This window comes from Cinclus cinclus, chromosome 3 (genome assembly GCF_963662255.1).
Source record: "Cinclus cinclus chromosome 3, bCinCin1.1, whole genome shotgun sequence".
NCBI lineage: Eukaryota > Metazoa > Chordata > Aves > Passeriformes > Cinclidae > Cinclus > Cinclus cinclus.
The window spans coordinates 26,546,877-26,564,097 of NC_085048.1; the positions used below are offsets into that span (position 1 = coordinate 26,546,877).

Genomic DNA, 17,221 nt, shown 5'->3' on the forward strand with positions numbered 1-17,221 from the left:
TTGGTCAGAGCAACCCTGGATGAATTTGCAGATTTGGGTATGAGATGCTGAAAAGCAGCACTGTGGAAAGGGTCTTGGGGTTCTGGTTGACAGAGAGTTAAACATTAATCAGCTTGCTGGAGCACGAATCAGCAGCCAGGAGAGCCAACCCTTTCCTGGGAACATCAGGCACAGCATCACAGCCAGGCATGGGAGGGATTGTCCTGCTCTGCTCTGAGCTGGGGCAGCCTCACCTCAAGTGCTGGGGGCAGTTTTGGGTGCTACAATATAAGACAGATATTAGAACGTCCAAAGCAGGGCAACAAAGATGGTGAAGGATCTTGAAGGAAAGCTGGATAAGTGTCTGAGGTCACTTGGTCTGTTCAGACAATTGCTTTTTAAGGGTTCTTCATCTATTCTTGATTATAGTGCAAAACAGTGGAACAGAAGTTCTGATCTAGAAAGTTCTTTCAAAAGGAATAAATGTGATCTTTCTGTAACATTTTTTCTGCTCATTCTACCCCACTTAGAATTTATTCCTGCCAGTGAGCGCTAATGAGTCCATCATATCTCTTTTAGCTACTTGATTTCAATGATCATTTCTACTGCTTTGGACAAACTGGATCTTAAGCCATACAATTTAATGTGAATATGTAGGAGAGCTATTGCTCTACAGTGGTTTTTTTTTAAGAAAAACCCTTAAACCTAGGCAAAGGACCACAGTGGCTAGGTACATCTTCCAAGACTCTAAGAATATTTTTGTCAGTTCCACTAAAAGTTGGATTAGAACTAGAGAAAAATTAAGGAAAAACAGAGACATACTCTACTCATCTTACACAAATGAAGAAGAAGACTTACAACTATTACAAAAGAAGTTTGATAACTGTACCACAGCAGGCAGCTTCAGAAACTCTCTTATTTACACTAAGAAAAGAGAATAAGTTTTTATTCTGACTATGCTTGCTGGATTGAAATGTTATTTTATAACAGTGTGGCTAAAAGGCTATCTTACAATTTTGTGGTATGATGCATTAAAACAGCATCTAATGATGCTTTACATCTGCAGGATAAAATAAGTGCAGGAGTAAGAAAAAAACACTTTATGAAATAATATCTGTTATCCATTTTCATATTCCCATGAGGACTGACAAGTTGTCAGTGTCTGCTGCTTCTTTTGTGATGATGTCAGGATCTGCTGAGAAGATGATATGTATTGTATAACATAATTTGATTGTTACTAGGAATAGTAATTTATTATACTTTCCTATATAACATCTTCCTGTAATTGATATGCAAATCCTGTGGCATTTACAATTCCCTTATGGATAATGAAAAATGAGAGCAAGAAATTGCTTAATTGAGATAGCTTTTGCCAGTTAGAATTGGGGTAAAAACATTGCTGCTAGCAGATCAGTATAAAAAAAACAACAAACAAAAGCAATGACAAAACATAAACAACAGTAGCAATCATTAATATGAATTACCCAACTTCTGAATTACACAGATTCTCAGCTTAATGTCTCTGAAAAAAATAAATCTGTGAAATGTGAAGCTCCCAGTGAAATAAGCATATACAGTGGGTAATGTTGCTATTCTTCCTCAGCTACATCTCAGAGGTATTGCACGCTTTCAGATGTCATGTGTCAAGAATAAGGAGATAAGAGGATGAGCTGCCCCTCATTGTGTAATACGACAGTGGATTAAATAAAGAGCTCTTCAGTTCAATATTCTTATTTTAGAGATGAATTAATTTGTTACAGAAAATAAGTTCAATGGCTTCATTAAAAAGAGAATGGTTTCTGAAGTGCCACATAAAGTGTATAAAGGCACATAAAGGTATACATTTCCTCGGGAGTGAAAGACCTTTTTAAGTAGAATTTAGGAAGATAAATATGAAAATAAAAAGAAACATACATTGGCTTGCTGTTCATGTTGTTCATGGAATTAAGATTGGCAGGCAGTACAAAAGCAAAATTTTGGAGTTGAATTATTTCTTAGAATTTAATGATAAGGAATCTGTTGGACAGAGAGAAAATACACAGACATTCCTTGTCATCTATCATATATTTTCTAGTCTGTCTTTTGTAAATTTTAAAGATAATATGAGTTCCAAATATGATCCTTCATTTCTCATCAAAATAGAGCACCATAGGGTACTAGAAAAGCTGGGGGGGTAGGGGGAAGGGGTTGATTTTACTAACAGGTAAGTAAAGGAAAAAAATGGTGATTAAACCACATAAAGCAACAACAGTAGACTTTGCTGAAGTTCTGGTAAGGCAATTCTCTTACTTGTTAGAAATTTTATACAATGTTTTTACCCCTTATAAATGCAAGTAGAGACATAGGATATGAAAATTGTGCAAATGCTAATTATTTTTCAGTACACTGTAGGACCACATTAGTTGGAAAGTGAGTTGTCAAGGAAAGGAGTTATTTTAGAGAAGGGTAGAAAAGCATAAAGACAGAACAAAAACATAGATGAAGAATTAAATGAGTGGAAATTTCAAAGCAAAATAACAAACCATATCCAAAATAAAGACTGTTAATATTTCTTTAGAAATGGCAGTAGGATAAAGATTATTTCAGTTTTGGCTATGAAAATACACTTCTGAATTGTTAGGGTTTTTTGTTTGTTTGTTTGTTTGTTTGTTTGTTTTCTAAATCAGAGATGGCCAAACAACATAGCAGACTTCAAAACCTTTAGATCATTTATTAGAAATTTAAATATATTTAGATATGTGGTGGCCAAATAACCTGTTATCTACTTTTTAGAAACAGAAATTTTGGACTAAACAATTTTTAAACATATAAATCAAACATGTAAAAAATATGTTTAGTAGACATAGCATACTAACATCAGGGAAAGGTCATAATTTGATTATCATTTTAAAAACTCCATGAAAGCATGATTTTAAGCCTATAGACCAACTTGTAGTAGTTTTCTGGAATGTGATGTCTGAAAACAAGTGTTATTTGCATTTCTAATGTCAGAAATGGAAAAAAAAAGGAGCCAGAGATTACATCATTGTAAATCTTATTAATTTCATATTAAATGTGAATGGGTTCATTCTACAACCAATAGGCACTTAACCATGGGAATATATTCCAACAATGTTTCAGAAAACAAACAAACAAAAAAAAATAGAGATATCAAAAATAAGAAGCAGCAAACTAAAAATTAGTCGCAATTGGCAAATTAAATCTTTTATAAAAGCTTGTAACTTTTGTGAATTGTGAAATACAGCTATGATGGTTTTAACAGGTTTTTAAAATAGCTGTTTAGTATCAAGTAATCATTCCTTTCCATCCTGGTACTGCCATTACAGTACTTTTAGAAATTAATAGACTCAGGCTAAAGGCTGTCATAGAGATATTTCCTTACCTGGGGGATTTGTAATGGGTTATTACAGTGTTCCTCAAGACATCACTCTTTTGTGTCTGCTTTTGGTAACTGTAGCTCAATGTCTTATTAGACACTTTGAAATAAATAGTGTTGTTTTTATTAGAAACATGTCAAATTTTTAAGTCGTCTGCTAGGGTTAGTGGGTTGAATTGATGTTACAAATGAGCTATTAATTGATTTTCTTCCCTGTATTTTTAGCCTCATAAATGACAGCACATTTTTTAAAGCATGAGTGGTAGTCGACAATTTTTTCTTGTTCTATGGCAGGAAGATTTCATTTACCACTGGCATGAAGAACTATACCGAAAAATAGGAACACAGGTAGAAAATTGGAATTATAAAAAATAAGATTTCTTTATAAAGCTATTGCAGCTAATAAGGTATCTTTTTACAATAGCAAGAAATTTCCCATGTGGACATTTCACCATGTTTACTTCCTCTTTCTTCATCACAGCCTGCCTTAACTGCAACTTCTTATAAGAGACTTTTTAGTGAGCTTTTCAAAATGTGCTGCTCTTCCCATTTGTCCTTTCCTCCTTACTAATTTCATATGATCCTCTTGGATTCCATCTTTTCTTCTGCACTTGGTTGCAAGTATGTATATATATATAGCATGTATTGATGTATGGTTTTCAGTGTCACCATGTGAATTTTCTTCTTCCTTCTTAATTGTTTTAATTTTAAAACTGTAATTAAAAGCTATATCTATTTCAAGAAATTTTTTAACCATTGCATCTTGTTTTACATCTTAATTTACCAGTGTTTTATATTTTTCAGTATCTCAGTGCAAAAACCTCACTAAATACTTATTTCTATAAGAATAATATAATGAAATCTCACTGAAGTAGAAATTACAGTTTTATTTGCTCTTAATACCTTTATGTCCAATTTCTAACAGATAATAAAGATTAAGTTTAAAAGTTTAAATCTTACTGTGCTTCTGGGAACATTTTGAACAAATAGAAGTTATAGATGCCAATGTATTACAGAATACACATTTTGATATTTCATCATAGTGCACAGTTTGAATACACAACGTCTGAGCAATTACATGTCCACTAGAGGAATGAGGTATTGTGCACTTTTTCAGCAGCATTTTTATTTACATAAGTCTCAAAGACTTTCATCTGCATGAAACATGTATATTAAGGTTAGCATTACAACTTGAAACATGTATGGAAACTTAATCCAAAACTATGATAATTACAAGTGAGGAAACTTAGGATTTCTCTGCACTGTTCTCTTGTTTTTCTAGTGAAAAACATGAAAGTAGAAAGAGGTATGTATATCTTAAAATTTGATTTACATAGAGAATTGGAAAGGAAAATAGGAAAACTGGTGTCATGATAAGGACAAATTAGTGAGCTATGAAAAACCTCCCCAGAAAAACCAAATAACCAACCAAACAAACTATAAAAAAACAAACCACCAAGTAATGCAAAGGCACTCTTCATGTCCCCTGAATGGCCGTAGGGTCTCTAGCAACAGTCACTCTAGAAAACTCTTTCCAGGATTTTATGGCTTACTATATTATGGCATTTGGAATAGAATATCTCTTTGGTCCATTGGTGTCAGCTGTCCCAGCTTTTTACACTCTCAACTATTTGTTCCCTCCAGCCTACTCACTGTCAGGGTAAAATGAGAAACAGAGATGGCCATGATGCTGTGCAAACACTGCTCAGCAGCAGCCAAAACATTCCTGAGTTAGCAACACGGCTTTGGTCATAAACCAAAAACACAGCACTGTAACAATTTCTATGAAGAGGAGTGGTTCTATCTCAACCAGACCTTGTATGTAGGTCCAATCAAGTTTTTTGTCTGGGCAGAATACCCATTAAAAATTAATTTCCTTTTATATTATCCAGTCTTTCTTTTCTGATAATGAGAAAAATCAGGGAATTTTTTTCCAATGTGAAAAAATAAGGAATGGCCTTCAGTGATTATTTTTTTCATCTTCCTAATGTCAAAAATACTGTAGAATATTTCTGACTTCTTTTTCTTCATAGAAGGGAACCCTCAGTTTGTGCCAATTTTAGAATTGCTGCCTTTTTGTGCTAGATAATTTATGAATAAATTGTTTCATGTAATGTAAAAAATAAATAAAAACAGTTAAAATTTAACTAATATTGAAAAGGGCTCCATGAAAAAATGAGGTAAACAATCAGACCTTCAGTGGTAACAAATGACTGGACATGCTCAGGAATAGATCTATTAGAAAAAAAAATCTTAATACACTAAGATTTGCTAAACTGAAGAACAATTACTGGGGTGACTAAAATACATATTTAGTGTTTCACAAATACCAGAGAAAAAGATACTAGTGTATGGATGAGCTATAAATGTAAAGAAAAACTTGTGAAGGACCCCTAATAATGTTCCCTGTCACTCACTGATTGCATATACTGCTTTTTCAAGGGTTGGTAACAATGGCAGGTCCTGGATACCCATCTGCATAAGCTCTGCTTCTCCAACATCTGACTTTATGTGGCCTCAGACTTCATCCTGGATTAAGAGCCAACACACATTGCATGGATGTAACTGCCTACAGAAGTCTCAGTATTAAGACTTTGCAAAACAGACATCATGCAAATATATTGGCCTCTATTTCCCTAAAATATTGAGTCCACTAACTACTGCTACAAGCAATTCTGTATTATTTGCTATAAGAATGTTGAAAGTATCTTATGTGTCAGTCTGCTGAACAACCTTTCTACAGCTGATTAGATGGACTTCTTTAGAAAGAATTCTATCTCAGCACAAGTTAGGATGTTAGGTAGAAGAAAAGCATGATTTATAAATTGCATAAGTGAATTGTGACTTGGACCAAGAAATCAGTAATTGAAATTTTAAGATATGCATCAGGTAGTCTTTTTGGCAGGCAGAGCAACAGCTTCATGTAAAAGATGCTGCACTTTCTGATCAAGCAACTTTGAAATCAAAGCAAAAAAATATCATTACAAATTCTATGTTAAGGATCATTGTGCAGCAGTAGTGTGAAGAACTGAATGATTTTGTAAACTTTTTCCATCTGTAATCTTGATGATTCACTTTATTTCTTGAGTCACAGCATGCAAGAGTTTTTCTAAGGTCTCTTCCCGGAGTAAAAACTTTCATGTATAAGCATCTACTTAGTAACAAGGGTTGCCAGAAAGGTTTGAAAGAAAGTACAGTCTTATTTCATGGTACACTAAACTTTAATAACAGCAACACCTTCCAGAAAGGAAGGATTTGATTTACAATTTCTCTGTGTGCATGTTTACTCTTAATCAGAAGTACTGCTCCTTTGATTCAGTGTATTAAGTTGAACAAAAATTGATTTTAGGTGGAATCCATCAACTGATAGGATTTTCTGCTTCAAAATCAGTCTCCTTTAGCAATCATGCTAATCATCCTGTAATCCCATTTAAAAAAAAAATAAAATAATAAATATTTATGTATTCAGTCAAGTCTAGCAGGAATAATGCATCACTGGGGCAGAAACAGGGACGGGAAAGAAGCTGTGTAGTAGCTGTAATGTTTTCTAAAAGAGAAAAATTGTGCATCCAGCCTATAACTGTCTGAGAACAGAAAAAGGGAGACTGTTTAAGGACAGATTATTGGTTTAGCAACTTCCAGCAGTCTGTTCCCTTTGAAACCTCCAAACATTCAGGAGTTTTAAAAAAGGCAAAGGATTATTTAGTATTGACTTACAGGCTTTTCAGCTGTGAACATGTCTAATCCCTTACCAAACCTTCCAAATAAATTCTCTAGTTATATCACATTCTGTGGTAACAAACAGAGAAATGCAATGTCATCTGTTAAAAGTTATTTTATGTTTCTAAGATTCATTCCCTCATGCTTGTCTTCTACAAACTTAAAGAGTCTTTACTTTTCCATAAGGAACTTGCTATATTCCATTGAGCACCTTTGATGCTTTTCTGAATACATTGTAAAAATCCAGCATCTTGTAGATTAAAATTTCTTTAAGTATCACATAAATATTGCCAATGGACACCTTATAAATTTTAGAAAGAGGTTCCTTACTTATTTCTCAAACTATGCTTCTCTACTTGAGCATTTCAAGGCATGGTTTCCAGATGACAGACTGCTATTGTCATAAAATATTACACTTTTTTCCACTTAGTTTTCCCCCTTTATAAAATTCAATATGCATAGATAACCATTTTCTAGTGCAAGAATAAATTAATACTCATGAAAAAAATACAGCTGATAAATCCTTGAATACTCATAAAAAAATCGGTTTTTGGAAAAACATTGCATATAAACAAACACTTTTATACTTCTCAACCACACACTTGATAAAATGTAGCACTGTAATTAAGATCATGAAGAACTTTTTTTAGATCTTTTTTAGGTCAAAATGCTTACAGCCTCAAAGACTTAGTGTCGGTACAGTTAGTTCAAATTCATCTTAAAGTATTACATTTACAAAGTAAAATTGGTCAAAAATCCTTATTTAGTAATAGAATCACAGGAAAAATTGAGTTGGAAATGATGTCTTGAGGTCATGTAGTCTAATACTCATTGCAATCCCAGCTAGATCAGGTAGCTAAGGGAACTGTGCTGCCAGTATTCAAACATGATTCCATAGATGGGGATACCACAAGCTTCCCAGAAAATATTTCCAGTAGTTAACCACTATCATAGTGTTGGATTTGGGGTGTTTTTTACCTTAATATTGAATTTTCCTATCTTCTGACTTGTGCCCATTGACTCTTGCCCTGAGAGAATTTTGACCTGTAAGAAAAACCTTGTTTTGTCTTCCCTGTATCTTTCCAGGAGATAGCAGTGAACCCAAATAAGTTCTCTCAGCCTTTTCTTCAGGGTGAACAGTTACAATTACTTCAATGTCTTTTTGTATATCATGTTCTCCATTTTCATGGCACTTTGCTGGACTTGCCTCAGTAAGGCAATGTCCTTCTTTTAGCAGAGAATGCAAAACTTAGATACAGTAATTCAGATGCAGTCCCACAAGCCTGTAGGAGGGCATCTCACCCTCCCTCCCCCCCCCCCCCCCAAAATAATTTATCTGTTGTTTGTTAACTGGTCAGATAATTCAAGCAGGACAAACTGTCTTGTAGTGAGTTACTTTGGTGCCGTGAGGTTAACCCTGGTCTGGCATCTCCCAGCTGCCAATGAACATCTTAATCTTGAAGTGAGATCTGTGAAAATAAGCCAGGATTTTGTCGGACCTTTTGATACCTCCTTTTATGACTATAAAAGCAACACAAAACTTTCACAAAGCAGAAACCTGTACATTTTCCTGGAAGTGTGTGGAGTTTCTCCCATTAGTAGGGATTCTTCACAGTTACTCCTCAGGCATTAAGTGGAGGAATCTGTGCACATTATTGTCATTTCAGTGGTAAATTACATTTGGTTCTTAATAAATATTATTTCTTTCTCTAGCTTTAATGTTGGTCCCCTGATGTAGTGCACTGTTTTATGTTATGCTGTAATCCACTAGTAGTTCTTTAGAGTTATAATATGTAGTAAAATAGTTCTGATGAAGATCTTTCATCTGTTGTCTGTGTAGCCCCTCAGCTCCCAAAACCTGGCTGTGCAAACCCAGAAAGGTTGAAGTCCTCCATGAGTACTAGTACTTGTGAATGTAAGGGCCACAACCACTTGGACTCCCTGGTGGAAGAGCCTGTACCAGACTCTCACTGAAATGTCGCCCTTTCTTTAGTCCTGACCCATAAACTCTTGGCTGACTCCTCATTCATCACCAACCAAAGCTCCACGCACTCCACTTGGACATTGACAAAGTGCAAACACTGCCTCCTCATCTGCCTTGTCTGTCCTTCCTGAAAAACCTGTATCCTTCCACTGCAACACTTCAGTCACAGGAGTAATTCCACTATGCCCCTGTATGCCAATAATATCATAGCCATGCAGGCATGCACACATCTCCAACTACTCTTGTATATTCCCCATTCTGAATGCATTTGCAGGGAGCCATTTAAATTGGGTTCCTGATGAAACCAATTTAGTAGCTGAAATTCCTTTGTGCTGTCCTTCAGGTGCTATACTGCCTTTTTGCAATCCTAAATACTGTCTAAATCATTGCTTTTCTTCCTGCATTTTGCAGATGGGTGAATTCTTCATAAAGACTGTATCTAACAAGTGTTCAAAATGGTAATAGAAAATGTTTATAGTCTGAGATTTCATGTGTGTACTTCTTACAGCATTTCAGTATTCATTTCATGCATATGATCTCACTTTTTAAATATAACAGGAAGATGTTTTCACACTTATTGATGTGTTTGTGATTTCACAGACCAAACTACACTGACAAAATGAGATGTGACATTTGGTTTATCAACAGTGGAAAGAATGATGAAATATAGTCACAGTCTTTTCAACTGAAAAAGTAAAACTAACTTATTGCAGCAACATACAAGAATTTAGCCTTAAAAATTATCCAAAATAATTATTAACAATAACAATAACATTTATTATTAATAATATATATAATTATTATAATTATTAACAACAATAATAATTAACAATAATTAACAGTAATTATTAACAATAACAATAATAATAACAAAAATCATATAAATCTTCAATAGTCTGAATCTTGAAAATCTATTGTAAGACTCATAACAAAGTAGTATGAGTATGTATATGTATGCACATGTGTAAGATGCACATACACATACTTCTATATGTAGTAGTATCCATAAATATTCATACATATATTCAAATTATATTCATGCTCTTATACTATTACTTAGTGGCAGTGATGGCTGTGAGTTTCTGTATTCCACACATCAATAACTTTCAACCTATTTGTATATTAGGCTTGAAATAGCTTCTATATATTTTAAAAACTTATATAACTCTTATAGGAACATAATTTTAAACCACTTCTTTTGCCTATCTCCTTTAAGTAAATATTTCTGTCTTAATACAAGCTTGATCATTTTATCCTTACATTCTTGACATGGTAAAACAAGGTTTAATGACTTAAGTAACTGACTTAAAAGTATTAAAAAACTGCAAGTGAAAAAATACTATTGCTTTATGTTTTGCTCACTACTTTCTGATTGGTTGACAACCAGTTGATCCACAATAAAGAAAGCAGTAGATTTTAAAAAATGGTCATAATATGCAAGTGTCACATATTAAATTAGCTGGTTATGTTAAAAGATACTGTATTTCAATGTGTAAATGCTTGCCCACAGTACCAATCCACGCTGAAAAGCCACACTGAAGCATATATGTTCATATCTTAGTAAGATGCTGTTTATTTGTTGGACTCTATGATCTCAGAGGAGTTTTCCAACCTAATTGATTCTGTGATTCTGTGAATAAAATTATGTATGTCACATAAAGACAGAAAAGTTGGTCTACTCTTATTGCCAAATTCAGACATTGCTGGCGTCTCTCATCACTGCAACTGGGTTTGCAAGGCAATGTTTCAGTGGGGGTAGGTACAGGGGTGGCTTCTCTGAGAAGCTGAGCTGCCAGAAACTTCCCCCTGGTCTGATGGAGCCAGTGCCAGCGGTAGCAATTCTGGGATAATAGAGAGAAGAAACAAACTGGGAAACTGCAGCCAGAAAAAAGTGTGAGGATAGCAAGAGAAACAGCTCTGTAGACACCAACATCAGTATAGAAAGACAGGGAGTGGGTGCTGCAGGCACCAGAGTGAGATTCCCCTTAGCCTGGGGGGAGCCCACGGTGAGGAAGTTGTGCCCCTGCAGCCCAGGGAGAGCCATGGGGGTGCAGAGATCCACCTGCAGCCCACAGACAACCTCATGACAAAACAGGTGGATGTCCAAAGGAGGCTGTGACCCTTCCTGTGGGAAGCCTGAACTAGAACAAGCTTCTGGCAGCATCTGTGGCCCCATGGAGAGAGAAGTCCACACTGGAGCAGGTTTCCTGGCAGGAGCTGTGACCATGTGGGGACCCACACTGGAGCCGTTCCTGAAGGACTGCACTCACTGGAAGAGAACCATGCTGGAGCAGTTTGTAGAGAACTGCAGGCCATGGGAAGGAATTAATATTAAAGAAGTTCCTGGAGGACTCTCTCTCTCTCAGCCCACACTGGAGCAAGATAAGAGCATGAGAAGTCCTCCCCCCAAGGAAGAAGGAGCAACATAAATGATGTGTGATTCATTGACTGCACCCAGCTCCCAGCCAGGGTCAACCCACCACAGCAACCCCTATGACAGCTACTGCATAGCCTGTCCATATTTTCTTTCAGAAATATTAAAAATAACTTTTGCTACTAGAAAAGATGGTAGCAAAGTCATGCTACTGGAAGAGCCTCTCTTTAAAGCTCTCTGTTCATCAGTTTGGAAGGCAGGACTTCCAGAGTACAAGTTATATTCTGTAAACAGATTCTGCTGACACCACCTGCATAACAATTGTATCATATGCTTAGGGAATACCTGTTCATCCTTCTATCTTTTCAAGCAAAATAAATTACTAGTTAGTTGTGTGCTTATGAAAGAAAATTTCTCAACTTAAACATTATGTGACTTCTTACCTGGCAAACAGCTACAGTAAAAGTCACCAATCAAATCATGGCAATGGCCTCCATTTTTACAGGGCTTGGAGGAACATTCATCAATATCCGTGGAACAGTTTTTGTCTGACAGAAAAGAAAATTAAACATCAAAACTATAAATCATGCTAGGAAAGTAGAAAAGCTGCTTCACAGTGCAAGTGACAACTGCATAATTTAACTTTTCCAGGTTGGAAACACTATTTTATTTCTACTTGACAGTTTTAAAACCAGAGATATTCATAGATCTTAGATGATAGTTAACAAACAAAATATTTTAAAGGAATAAATATGAACAGCATTTATAAACATGTCCTTTGTATATTCTAGCATCTCAACTCAATGCCATAATTAAGAGAGCTATATGCTACTTTGAAAAAAAATTGTTTTAGAGATTTAATAACCTTAGTAACAATAGCAAGAGAAAAATATTTCTCAATGTTGCATTCATATTTCCAGATGAATTAAGCCATTTCTCAGATCCAAACAGAAACCCATGAGTTCACTCAGCTGTTTCTTCATTTTTCTACTTTTAAAGAGATTTAATTGAGCTGTAATTCAAACTTACTCAAACCTGAAACAACAAAATTATAGGCAAATATACAGAAGATACATAGGGGGAAAATTTAGGAGACCATGGAATAGGTGGCTTATGAAAACAATTAACTCACTTGACATGCCAAAGAAAATTCAGTCTCCAGTTTCTCTATTGCTCACTACATTCATTTAGGGCAATCCCTGCCTATGCTATTATAAATAATAGTGGAATCTTTCTGAACAAAAATTGATCAAAAATAGATGGGACAAACAGATAGGGATCCCAAGGCCCTCAGTCTAATTAGATGAATTAAAGGATTGTGTGGGGTTTCTGGGGTCCCTCTTGCACAAACAGAGCTTGGACAATTACAGATTCATTACAACATTAAACACGTGGATGGCAGAGGGTGTCACCTTGCAGTTTTTTATTCCTTAACCATATGATGTACTATGATGTACTTTCAGCTAACATGCAAAAGTAGAATGTACACAAAAATCAAATTAAATGGGCTGGAGAGAAAGTGGGGAGAATACAGAGGAAGGAAAAAACCCGATATTTGGAAAAAGTTTTAAAGGGATGGAAGCAGAAGCTCATAGACAAGAATAATGATAGAAAACAGGTAAGACTTTGACATTTTGTGGAAAATACTGCACAGCTAAATATAACATGCTGTATTTAATAATTAAATACAGATCGCAAATCCAGTAGAATCACTTTAAAGGAACCTTATATTTTTTATAGCTTGTGGGCTTTTGCTGCTTTTTTTGCTGTTGTTTGTAATATTTTAAATAGCTAAAAGAGCTAGCAGAATCCTTAAAAACTCAGGACTTGGATCCATAGGGTATTTAATTATAAAACCATAATTTTTGAAAGGAATCATCATTCAAAAATTCAAAGATATTTGAATATACTCTTGGTAATTTTTCATGACATAGTGGAAAAGGTAACTACAAGTTACTTGATGAAAAGTTAAAGGGAAAAGTACTCTCTGACTATAAGGAAAGAAATGTGAAAAACTTGTCTGAGAGCAGTCAAAATCCATTGAAAGGGAGAGGATGGTGAACAATGTAATAACAAAGGGAATCAGAAGAACTGAAGAGAATGTAGAAACGTTCTGATTTGAAACCTGATAAAGAGTGAACATCTTGTTTTAAAAATGTGATTAAAAAAGCTGCTGTTTTCTATAAGTACACAAGGATAAACTTCCTTTTTGTGGGAAAAGTCACTGGATATTAGGAGACCAACATGGCACTTCCTGGTTTTCAAAGCATCACAAAAGCCCAACTGACAAAAAAGCAGGTTAAGTTGCTCAGGATAAACTAAAAAGTATTATATGAATATGCAGACATGAAATCAGACCACCAAAAGCATGTAGCCATTATAGGATGGTCAGAGTAACAAGAAATTATGCTGCAAATACTTCATATCAGAGATGAGGGAAAGCTGCAATTTGCCATCCAGTGAAGAAGGATGGCTACTGATAGAGGCAGTCATGCAAAATTTTTCAATGATTCTTCAGCACCAATCATCAGTAAAAAGACAAGCTGTAAAGCAGGTCAGTATCATAATTAATACTTATGAGTAAAGGGCAAAACTTCGTTGTTAACTACAGAAGAAAAGCTGTAGAATTGTCAAATGAGTTAAATAGATAGGCTGATTTGATGAACTATACCCTTGGGTACTAGTGGACAAAAACTCAATAGTTTTCTTTGTGAACATGTGAAAAATAGGTAAAGTACCTGAAGACTCACTAAAATCAGCCTTTAGGAAAATAATAAAAGTCAAAGACATGAAATTATAAATCCATTTGTGAAACTTCTGTTCCTAGAAGAAGTATTGGGAAAAGTTTAAAAGTGTTTACTTGCAAGAACCTATACATATAAAACAATTAATAAAAAAATCCCAAACTTTATATAAGCAAATTTATTTCCTTCTACACAAAATTTATACACTTTGTGGATAACAAAACCCAGTAGCATATTTCATGCTCCTTCTGTTCACTAAGGTTTCTGCCATTTTTTGTAAAATCCCAGTAATTGGTCTACATAGAAACTGAGTGAGAATATTACCAGATGAGTAAAACTTTATGGAAAGCCATATTAATGCATTAGTTATCAGTGGTTTTGCTACCAGACTGGATGAATGAATTGCACAAGTTTTGAAAGAAATCTACCGCCCATTCAATTCCACTATTTTTTTTTACAGCAATCTAGATGGCAAGAAAAGGAAGCTTACTGATGGCAACACAATAAGGTACATTGAAGAGAAGGATTAGAAGTCTTCATTAATTTCAACCAATTGAAGATAGAGTTTGATATAACTAATGTAATCCAATCAGAAAAGAAGATACGATACAGAAAATCACAAGTAGGAACAAATGCAAGAATTTTGTTTTAAAACAAATAGTTTGCTGGGATACATAGAACAAAACATATCTACTTAGAATCATAAAATTACCCTTCCATTCTCATCTTACTGGAGCTTTTGAAGTGCTTTGCATTGTGCAGTGAGGTGCATCCACGAAAATTGTGTGAGGTGCATCCACGAAAATTGTGGGCCAAATGAGAGTCCATATGAGCATGTTAAGAATGACAAACAGCTCAGAAGTATGACCTTTTAGGATGAATAAATGGACCTGTAAAGTCTCAATAATGAAAATTTGCATAGAAATGTGATGACAATCATAAAATAAAAATGTACTTTTGCAAAAATCATCAGTTTGCTGTATTCATAGTTGACAGGGTGAGAAGTAATGCATTTAAACTGCAGTGAAGTATTAGACAATAAGGAAATCCTTGCAATGGTTAGTGTAACATCACACTGGAAAGATTCCCCCAAGAAAATAACTAATTGTTTGACATCTTCAAGAAGATGCATAGGTGAGAAAGCAACATAGTATATTATATGTTTTTTTTCTGGATAAGAATGAAACAGATTATAATTAGCATTTTGTTCTATTGTTGTGATTATATAATTTACAGGGCATAAATTCTCTTTGTAACACTGAATGAGGTCTAAAGGCTTATGTTTGTGTAATGAGCTGGATTGTCTGGAAACTTGCTTTGCCTTATGGTAAAGGTCTTAAGTTACTTCGTGTGTGATGACTGCTCTTATTTTGGAACCTAGTGCTTCTATCCAAATCTGTGTCTCTATTTCTCCATCAAAACATGTTTCTACATTGGTGGTATAAAAGAGAGGTGAGCCCAGGCTAGCAGCAGATGAGAAGCAGTCTAAGTGTAACACTAGCAGGAAGAGATGAATACATTCTTCCTGCACACTATAAATGCACATGGTTGAAATTACACAGGGACAACAGATACAAAGGCCTATCTTTCCAAAGAAAGCAGTACAACTCCTGGCGCATTTCAGCCCTCAATTTTTTCTCTTGAGAAAACCATAATGAGGCAAGTGAGGTATTTTATACTTCCCTGAGTCTCTTTTCCTGTAGGCAAATGTGAAAAGACCTTACTCTGTTATTTCAACACTGACTTTTAAACACATCCCTCATGTCCACTCTCCCTTCTTTTCCTGCATCTCCTTTCTGCTGGGGACCAAGCCTATGCACCAAGTGAAATCTTGTGATAACTTTTGTTTAGCTAAACAGTACATTTTCCAATGTACTGCAGGTCACTTCTGGTCACTTGTAGTTTTCAGATACAAGCACAGAAAAAAGCATGCAGATTATAGCTACTGAACTGTAGCTGAGCTGTATGTGGGGAAACAACAAAAGCAATTTGAAAAGAACTGCTGAAGATTTCAATGTACGAGCGCTATTGCAGTGCTGTGAGAAAAAACATAATCTCAGATGTATTTAAATAAAACAAAAGACGAACAGTGATGTGTGAAATACCTCTGTATAAAACATTGATTAGAATGTTCCATATTTAAAAATAAGTGGGAAGGATGCAAGAAAAGCTACAGAATTTATTCAACAACTGAAGAAATCATGCTGTCGGCAAAGGCATAAAGAGCTCCATCTGTTTCATTTAGAAGAAACAAAACCAAAAAAGTGACTCGATTAGAGTGTATAAGTATCTTTACAAAGAGAAAATAACTTGAGTAGCATGAGCTTTTTCATTTTGTGTTGAAAAGGTAATGAGATGCAATAGCTCAAAGTTGAAGACAAAAATTTAAATAAAATATTTGATATAAACTTCTAAATCTGATGCTGATTACTACTAGGAAAAAATGCCAGTGAAATTCTGGCTTCCTTTCATGCATTCAAATCAGGGTTGAATGGTTTTGGATTCATTGTGTGTTTTAATCAAAACTAGAGTAATTAGGTTCAGTACAAGGTGGTTAATGGCCAACATTAACTTCCTTCTGGTACACAGACCTAATATAGAGTGTGCAATCAGCAATCTATGGATTGCTAGAAGACTTGCAGGATAAATACACTCATCCTGTAGCCCTCTCTGTGTCTTTCCTGGGAAAACATCAAAACAATTTAGTGAGACAGGTGACAGTAACAGCCTATCCTGAGGCACCGGGCTCTGTAGCATCATTGTCACCGTGTGAAATGAGTATAGCCTCTTCTTGGAGGTTTTGGGGGCTACTAGGATAACTAGGAGCAAGGTATTGTTCTACTGTTACCAGAGCAAATTGCTAATGCTATTCCATTTTCTGCCTGACTTCCAATGTGCCAAGGGGAAAAAAAAAATATGAAAGTTGCGTAAACAGCTCTAAAACACATCATTGTGCAATTAACACATTCGCCCTTCTGCCTCAAGATTCCTCAGTAGTCTCTGGTGAACTCACTACTTAAGTGAAGACAGTCAAGCTGTGGTGA

At 35.2% G+C, this 17,221-nt stretch overlaps 1 protein-coding gene across 1 annotated transcript in view; it reads right to left on the bottom strand.

Moving 5' to 3' along the window:
- EYS (eyes shut homolog) overlaps nt 1-17,221 on the bottom strand; it is a 706,383-nt gene that overhangs the window by 501,547 nt on the left and 187,615 nt on the right. The window contains exon 14 of the mRNA XM_062489770.1: nt 11,877-11,981. Within this exon, the coding sequence (XP_062345754.1) occupies nt 11,877-11,981 (105 nt within the window). The remainder of the gene's footprint in view (nt 1-11,876; nt 11,982-17,221) is intronic.